At 32.8% G+C, this 9,035-nt stretch overlaps 1 protein-coding gene across 1 annotated transcript; it reads right to left on the bottom strand.

The window, feature by feature from the left end:
- Positions 1 to 2,917: 2,917 nt before the first annotated feature.
- LOC110110539 (transcription factor MYB105) lies at positions 2,918 to 5,546 on the bottom strand. The gene is made up of 3 exons (XM_020842065.2): positions 5,094 to 5,546; positions 4,597 to 5,010; positions 2,918 to 3,442 (listed from the first exon to the last, which is right to left on the bottom strand). The coding sequence occupies exons 1-3, from the start codon at positions 5,482 to 5,484 to the stop codon at positions 3,174 to 3,176; spliced, it is 1,074 nt and encodes a 357-aa protein (XP_020697724.1). The 5' UTR covers positions 5,485 to 5,546; the 3' UTR covers positions 2,918 to 3,173.
- Positions 5,547 to 9,035: the final 3,489 nt, after the last annotated feature.

Here is a 9,035-nt window from a genome sequence, read left to right as displayed (position 1 = left end):
TTTATGGCTCGAGCTTAGCTCAATTACTTGATCTTGTTTGAAAAGCTCGAGCTTAACTTGATTGCTGAGCTCTATTTCTTAATTTTAATTTTTTTATTTTTATTTTAATATAAAATAAATTTAAAAAGATTTAAATATATTATATAAAGCTAATTTAAATTAATTTTTATATACATTTTAACTTAATTGAGCACCACAATGAGTTTACAAGATGAGTTAGGCTTAATTCGATCTCAAGCTCATTAAATATATATACGAGCTCAAATATAGACTTGAGCTCATTAATGAAATTGAGCTCGAGTCGGTTTAGCTCACTTGTACCCCTACTTGTAAACTTTTGTTCTTCACAGAGTGTGCGCTTTATATATAATCAAACTTGATTGTAATAAATTATTAATTTTCGTCTTAAAATTCTGATCATGGTGTAAATACATCAAAATTTACCTGACAGTGTAGTAAAATAAAAATGTATAATATATATATGTTCTTAGATAGTTAATGTGAAAATCTAAAAATAAAAGTGAAATATGTTAACTATATGTTTTGATGCAAGAAAATTTTCTTATGCTAAAAATTTGTACGTATATAGTATTTTAATTAGTTTCTTACTAATTGAGGATTTAAAGAGAGATCCTATGACAATGGGCCTCCGCCTAATGATGATATGAGCAAATTTGGTAGCAAGTGCAAATATATTTTTACCTCTACTATTTATAAGAAAAAAAAAGCAAACATAAAAATATATTATCATTATTTTGAAGAGGAAAGAACAATGTGCAAATAGCAACACTGATCAGGAGAAGTAATTTTTAGATGTAATTGATGTTGTATTGACCTTATTCTAATATTGGCATTACTCTTTTAGTAATTGCACATATATGTAAAGAGTAATCTCTTGTATTTTATTTTGAAGTTTATTTATCATGTATGAGCCACATTATGACAGTTGCATTTACATATGAAATATAGGCTTCGTTTGGGACGGCTTTTTTATTGCTTTCTAAAACGGAGTTTTAGTACAAAAATAAAAAATTCTGCTGCTACCCGCGACCACGCCCCACAGTGCGACCCCGCGCCGCCATGACCCGCTCCGCGCGACCACTCCGCGCAATCCCGCTGCCACCGCGACCATGCCCCACTGCGCGACCCCGCGTGCAACACTGCCCGCGCTCGCCCAATGCAATCAGTTTTTCCGGGTCTGGTCGTGTCGACCCGGCAACCCGCCAGGTCGGGTCCGGGTTCACATTTCCGACCCGTTTACCTAACCGGGTCGGGTTAGGGTCATCCCGTTTGAACACGGGTCAATTCCGGGTCCGACCCGTGACCCGAAATTGACACCCCTAGTTCTGATAATGTAAAATTATGTACGCAATAGTATGGTCGTTTCAATAGGTAGAGTTGTATGTGTATCAAACTTGTTAGAGAATGAAATATTCTTAATTTTTCTCACTGATGTAGGACATAGTTTCACTAATAATGATTATGCTCTTAAGATTTTTAGGGGTGTTTTAGTTATTCTTAAGGAAAAAAAAAAGTTGATGAAGTCTATATTGTAAAGTGCACTATAGAATAAGATGATTATGCAACCATTGGGTTGTGCAATTTTTCATGATACTAAATCATAATTAATATTACAATATTCCATGTGAGATAGCTACTTGTGATGTATAATAATTAGATGCACGATTTGGATCAATGGTACGTGTAGAGTTAGAATTATGCTATAATTTTTTTTTTATATAGATTTATGTTATACATATTTCTCTTAGTTACTTAGCACATATAACATTTAAGCCAAATAAGATAATGATCAATTCGGAGAAGATAAATCACATAAACGATCAATTTATTTTTCAAAGTAGTAAGTTAAAAAGGAGATTTATTCTACATTGATTCTGTCTATACATGAATTACATAATGTGGTGGGTATCAATTTTTTTCTGTGAAAATTTTTAAATGATCTACATAAATTAGGCAGCATATTGAGTTGGTAGTTATGAGCTAATGTATGAAATGCTAGCATGAAAATACAATGCAATTTTGAATTTTTGTGAAGGAGCTGATAGAGAAAATACAAAGGATGCAAGTTCATTTTCAAGAGCTCTTAGTATCAAATCCATGAATTTATAAAATTATTTCATACAACTTCTAAAATGAGTAATAGTTTAGCATTTATTTGATCTTTTTTTTTTTTAATCTCGTCTACCTATTTTATGTTGCTCATATGAGGAGAGTTTAGATTTCAGATTTTTGTATTTTGTTTATTGAGCACACGACTATTATTTTATTATACAGCACAATTTTAATTAGTTAGTAGCTCAAATTCTCTAATCTAGTCTCAATATAAGCTTACTAAAATTGATTCACATAATTTTTTATTTTCTTTTTTTAATATTTGATCATCATAAACTTCCTATGTATATTGTTCTTTTGACAACTAAAACAAAATGCTAGTTTGGTTATTCTCTCTTGATATTAGTGCAATGTTTGGGATTTTTTTTTTTTACTTCTTCATAAAGTAGCTTTTTATTTAAAAAATATAAATTTCTGTACTAGAAAATTACTTTAATAAGCAACAAAAAAGTCGTCCAAAATGAAACCCAGTTCATAATAATAATGTATTATTACAAATACAATATAATGTCACACAAAATTATTTATATAATGAAAAAAAATTGTTGACTTCATTCACACAAAATATTCGAAACAAATTATATTGGCATATACTATTTACACAAAATTGAATCCAAATATAAAAATTTTTATTTAAAAATTAAATATATTTATAAACTGCAAACTAAATAACATTAACAAATAATAACTATTCTTCTTTCTTAAAATAAATTAAACATTATATAACTTATATTGAATATATTTTAATTTTGAAAAAATATCATTCCATGTTGATAGGCTTTGCATACTTTATTTACTAAAATATGTATAATATATAAATATATTTATCTTCCAAAGAGAGTATCGCAAAAACATAAGAAAGAACCCACCCAAAGAGACTATTTCCCATAATCACATTTAAAACAAACCAGCAAGCATCCTCCTCCCCCTCGTTTCTCTCTCTCTCTCTCTCTCTCTCTCTCTCTCTCTCTCTCTACCCCCTTCGCCCTCAGACATTCTGATATTTCTTCTCTCATGCTACTCTCTTCAGCATTCCAAGTTCATGTAGTGGCCCCTACTCCAAGAAAATCAATGAAAGTTGGTGATGAAGCCATGGATGCCACCATATGCCCACGGCCTTCTTCTTCTTTTCTATTTACCTGACCAGTATTTTCTCCACCCTCTCCTGATGATGATGAAGCTGTCATCGCGAACAAGTTCGATTCTTGATGACAGTAAAAGCTGTGTAAGGCTTCATTATGATCACTCTGCCCTTCCCAAGTCCTCGTAATGAACTTTTTTGTCTTATCTCCGTTTCTGGGGCTTTGGCCTGCAAGGCTTTGCGTGAGTTTCTAAGTTGAATGATGACTTGCCTTTAATTAATTAATGAAGTAGCAAATGAACTTTAGAGCCACAGGTGTCTTTCGAGTTATTAAGGACAGCTTCAGTCCAAATTTTCAGTGCTTTTGGTAGGTCTCTAGGATCTGATAAGCCAAGGATGAGTTCAGGTTTTTTTTTTTTGGTGGGACATGTGGATCAATTAATTCAAATTAATACACAGCTTCACATATATAAGACTTAAATCTAAGACTTTTTGATTGATAACCAAAAAATTATCAAGGAACTGTATAATTAAATTGATCAGTGGTGAGTCCTGAAATATTTGTGGCGGTAGAGAAGTATAAATCCAAATGTCTTAGTTTTGTATGAAGATCCAACACACATACAGATAAATAGAGAAGGTGCATCATTTATAAGAGACATCAAGATTTTTAGGTGGAAAACCCTGGAAATGGGAAAAAACCACGTTTGAATGAATCCACTAATATTTGCAGTTGATTACAAAAGAGGCCCTTCATTTGGGAGAAGGCCTTGACTTAATGTAACAATTAGGGTGTCTCTAGATTTTATTAACTGGTTGACTACTTTGGAACTATATGTATAATTATTTGTTAATACAAATAGATATTTTTATTTAGAAATATTTAAGAAATGTAGCATTAAAATTTGTAATCATTCTATCAATTTTTTTTTAAAATTATTAGATAAAAATATATGAAAAAAAAATTAGAATGCCAATTTGTGTTTATGTTTTCCATTTTTCATATTTGAAATCAGAAAAGACCATTCTAACACAGATATATGTATTGAGCTAAAGTTACAGATGGAACAATGCACGTAATGGAAGTCAGGGAAAATAATAAAAAAGAAAAAAAATGGATGATTAAATTTGAATCAATGGATCTAAAAATTGCAAAATATACTTCTAATTAATTTTTTTCGTATTATATTTGTTTCAAAATAAATTCAGATATTTTGATAACCAATCTCTTCAATATTTTCACCCAATTTTTTTCCATAAAAAACCATCAATAATGAAAAACCCAGCAAAAAGAAACAAACAAAATCAGTGGCGTTATGGAAATAATGGTAGAAGAGGCAGTGTTGCTAGAAGAAGAAAAGTAAGAATAAAGGAAAACATACCGGAAAGGAAATCAAGGGGTTTTTCCTTTGTATGGCTCCCAAAGTGGGCTGAGAAACTGTTCTTTCCACCATTTGGCAAGAGATGAGGAGAAAAAGAACTGTAATCAACAATGGAGGAAGAGAAGGAGAAGGGATGATTAGGAGTAATTTCTTCAACCCTTCTGTCAATGGCTTGGCTTAGCTTCCTCCTCCTGTAAGCATTGGACTGCTCTCTATACTTCCTTGCCATGATAACATGCCAGTGATTCTTCACAGAATTATCAGTTCTACCAGGAAATAGCCTTGCAATCATAGCCCATTTGTTCCCATAGAGTCTATGAGCAGCCATGAGCTTTTCCTCCTCTTCTTCTGTGAAAGCACTTCTATTTATCGTTGGATCTAGTTGGTTGAACCATCGGAGTCTACAGCTCTTACCTAAAAAAAAAAACACAAAAAATGAAGAACTGGTTTACAATTATTCAGTAGTAATTATGTTTAATTTCTTGCAAATAGTTTACCTGATCTGCCTTCTAGTTTTTCTGCTATGAGATTCCAGTTCTGAGGGCCATAAATTGAAACAAGAGCTTTGAGCTTGGAGTCTTCTTCAGGTCTCCAGTGGCCTCTGGCGCAGAGACTGGACTGCCCAGTGCTTTCATTTAAATTCTCTTCCTCGGCATCAGCTCTGTTGTGATTTTCTGCAAGCACTTCATTTGTGTCTGAGTTTCCCATAAAGGGAAAGAATTTGTGGGTTGAGAGAGAGCAAGAAGGATTGTTGGGGACGGAGACCATTTGAGAAAAGAAGGATTTTGAAGAGGAAGGAGAGGGGGAATTGGCTTCTTCTTGTGCTTTAGCTTCAATATATCTATTTGCCATGCCATTATCTGTGGAACTAAAGTGCTGTGGAGCCATTCTTATAAAGAGAAATGGGAAAATATGTAGTAAGAGATAATGAAAGTGAAAAAGAGAGTTTGTTTCTCCCTCACAGAAAGCTATAGAAGTCTTCTTCTCTTGCCCTTTAACTTGTCTAACTTCTCACACTCTCTCTATGCACGTGTGTGGCGTCGACCTACATGTGTGAGTGGTCTCTCTCTCTCTTACCGCACAATTTATCTGGGAAAAAATAAAAATACGAACACGATAACACATGCACAGTCTCGCTCAGCCCCGCGCTCTCTCCGTCTCTCTCTCTCCATTTTGTCAAAAGTACCGCACTTTAGTGTCGGCTAGCGTGAGCCCTGAAGAGGCCCAACAGCAACTTTCTTTTCAAATGACTTGAGAAGGGTGAAAATTGGGCTTCTTCAGTTCAACTACCGTAAACATATCAAAATTTAATGCTCCTTACATTTATGCTATTTTGTCAAAATAGATAACTTTAATATTTTTAAATAAATAATGAGTAATGAGTGTGCTATTTTGCCTATTTTTTTGTGCGTTGAGAGCCAAATTACAATGATAATAATACGCGCATAAGCTCATTGTCTTATACTTTTAGTAGAACTCATATCATATAAGATAGGAGCCTAAGCATCAAACACCAAGTAATAAGGCATATGACATATTTTATAGATCATATTAGTGATAAAATGCTTACATAGTTTGAACAAATGTAATAAACTACTAATATATTTTATTTTTTATAAAGAGTTCTTGATATATAATATGCCAAACCAATGTCAATATATTATTGACAAATATGATTGAAGATGGCATGAGTATGGGCAAGAGTGTTTAAATCTCAAAAGTGTAGATCGCTTTTAATTGATTATATATATTTTGTTAGAACATATATTAATATATTCACATCAGAACAATCAATTTTGATAGTCTATGAGTTAAAAAATATTATTTGCGAGCTCAGCTCAGCATCTATTTCTTTTAGAGAGAATCTAAAGTTCATTGAATAATTCTAACAAACAACTTCAATTTCACCTAACAAAACTGAAAGTGAGGAGAAGGAAAACAACCAAAGGATTTGCAAAACCATTTTAGACCATTTTAGATAATTTGAAATTAGCTAGCAACCCAATTTTAAGAGAAACAAACAATTATATTTAAGAGGAGAAAGGAGGACCTAAATAGTGAGCTAATATATATTTCTTCACATAATGCGAGTCAATCATGTAATATCACATTATATAATTTGAGCTAGGTAGGATGCAAAAAAGAGAGAAAACCTTAAAACATCACTATATAGGGTAATTTCCAAGAGCTCGATGGCTTGCTCTGTGTGGTTAAATATACTTAGTCAGAAGAATGGTGGTGGCGTGGATTGTCAAATCATGATGATGACTACATCCTTTTCATCGTTCACTACGAATATTTGATAAATGTATTAAATATAAACGTTTATAAGTAGCAAATTTAATTCATTTTTAAAATAAATTTACTAATTTTCTTTCTGTGACATAGCAATATGTAAAGGGAACATATTCATGCCAATAGGGATATTCAAAAGAACATACGAAGAAAGGATAATTATATTATATCGTTAGGATGCATGGCTTTAGCTTATAAATCAAGAGCAATAGAGTTGCAAGAAAAAAAATATAAAGTTATACTTGATTGGGGTGTCAATATTTGACACGACCCGAAATCCTGACTCGATCCGATCGAAAATCTTCGGATTCAGGTGATCAACTCGTTTGAAAAACTTTGTGGGTTCGAGTTTCTAACCCTTGCTCGATTATAAATTTGAATTGGTTTAGATTAACCTAAAAACCTAAAATCAACCCCCTAACCCGCGCATGACCTCTGTCATGCATAACACACTCTCGCTCGCCTGTCTAGCGGCCTCACTTCTTGTTGCTCTTGCGGACACCAGCACGGGCTCGCCCGCACACCCTTTCGCCCACTCTCGATCCACAGAACGCTCACATTTGTGGTTATCCTAATAGCCCCGCTTGCTCGTCGAGCAAATGGTTACCCTTGCCCAGGTCAGCAAGCCGTGTCGGGCATACCCGGATTCGAATCTGGCCGGGTTCACATCTACTTTTGTGACCCATTATTCTAATCGCGTCAAATTTTGGAAAAAACAGTTGATGGCGAGTCAATTTCGAGTTGGACATGAACCCAACCAAAAAACCCATTTTTACATCCCTAACATTTGATACTATTTTAAAAAAAAAATATGTAAGAGCATTATAATCTTGCTTTATTGAGAAGATCAAGAAGTTGTTTAGCTATCATAGTGATGTTAATGTCGATACATGGATAAAGACTGCAAGCAACTCACTAAAAGGCTGAGTTTATAAGTAAACACTCAATGACAATTATTTTGAGCTTAACATGACTACTCATTGTTTGTGCATAGATGAATTACTTGGGAATTGATCTTTTTTATGACATTTAAATCATCAGAAGAGGCAGCTTAAGTGAACATAAAGAAATTGCTTAAAGATGTGCTTGATTATTTCTTTGATGGTCTAGTGCCACATATTTTAGCATGTAATAGCATGTGTGGGCCCAACTCACCTCTAAAAACACTTATGAGGATGAAGTTGAGCTTTGGTAAATTATGCATATGTGATAGTAATAATAATATATTATAATTTAGTACTTGGGTTTGTAGTCTTGTTAGTGTTGTGTTCAAATGTATTTTAATTTAAAATGTTAAATTGCAGTTATGATATTATCTTCTTTCTTTGCGATAAAAATGCTTGCATTGAATAGATTTGTAATAAAATTGATGACTTACAATAAATTACGATCTAACTTGTAAAGAAATAATAGTGTTGATATCAGCTAACAACCTCAGAAAGCCTCAGAAAGTCTGAAGAAATAAGAAAAATGCGAGAAAGCTATTGCTAACAATGGAAAATGTTCCCAATAGAAGATTGATTGTTCTGGCATTTCTTTCTTAGGGTTTTATGGCTTTGATACAAGCATAGTTATGAAAACGTTTTCGATACATTTTCATTGTTAGCAAATTCTTTGTCGTGCAATCAAATGTTTCAAAGGAATATTTATTTCGTCTAGCTGATTTGAGCAAATAATTGTATTAATGTACATATTAACCAAATATGAGATATATAACAACAACATCAAGCATTTGTCCCACTATGTGGGTGTCATGATTATTAAACAAGTTTTAACCAAATATGAAATATGTAAGAAGAAAAAATGTAAGAGACTATGATGATAGAGTTCAATTTAATTTATTGGTTGGGAGTTTCTGCTATCAATTAATTGGTCTTATATTTGAAGCTTGCATATGTGATGTGTGTGTGTGACTTTGCTTTCATAGTCCTAAATGGATAATTACTTCAACCTTAAAATAGAAATACAACTCAACAAAATTTTATTCTTTAAAGTCATAAACTTCTTAAAAATGCAATGCTCAACCTAAAATTAGAAGAGAGAAAAGTAAATACAGTCAAACAAAGGCTCAAAATAAGAAAACTACCATCTATGTGAATAAAAAATATTTTGATCTTAGATTGTTCGGTTTTCTCGTGGTTGCC

The sequence above is a fragment of the Dendrobium catenatum genome, unplaced genomic scaffold (genome assembly GCF_001605985.2).
Source record: "Dendrobium catenatum unplaced genomic scaffold, ASM160598v2 fragScaff_scaffold_898, whole genome shotgun sequence".
Classification (NCBI taxonomy): Eukaryota; Viridiplantae; Streptophyta; class Magnoliopsida; order Asparagales; family Orchidaceae; genus Dendrobium; species Dendrobium catenatum.
The sequence above is the reverse complement of the archived record's forward strand: the minus strand, read 5'-3'. Positions and strand labels throughout refer to the sequence as shown.

What these genes read in the sequence shown, in the direction of transcription:
- LOC110110539 (XM_020842065.2), bottom strand. Translation starts at nt 5,484, where the DNA reads ATGGCTCCACAGCACTTTAGTTCCACAGATAATGGCATGGCAAATAGA. An exon ending in AAAACTAGAAGGCAGATCAG is followed by an intron (nt 5,011 to 5,093) that starts GTAAACTATTTG and finishes TTTTTTTTTTAG; the next exon opens with GTAAGAGCTGTAGACTCCGA. An exon ending in ACCCCTTGATTTCCTTTCCG is followed by an intron (nt 3,443 to 4,596) that starts GTATGTTTTCCT and finishes AAAGCCTTGCAG; the next exon opens with GCCAAAGCCCCAGAAACGGA.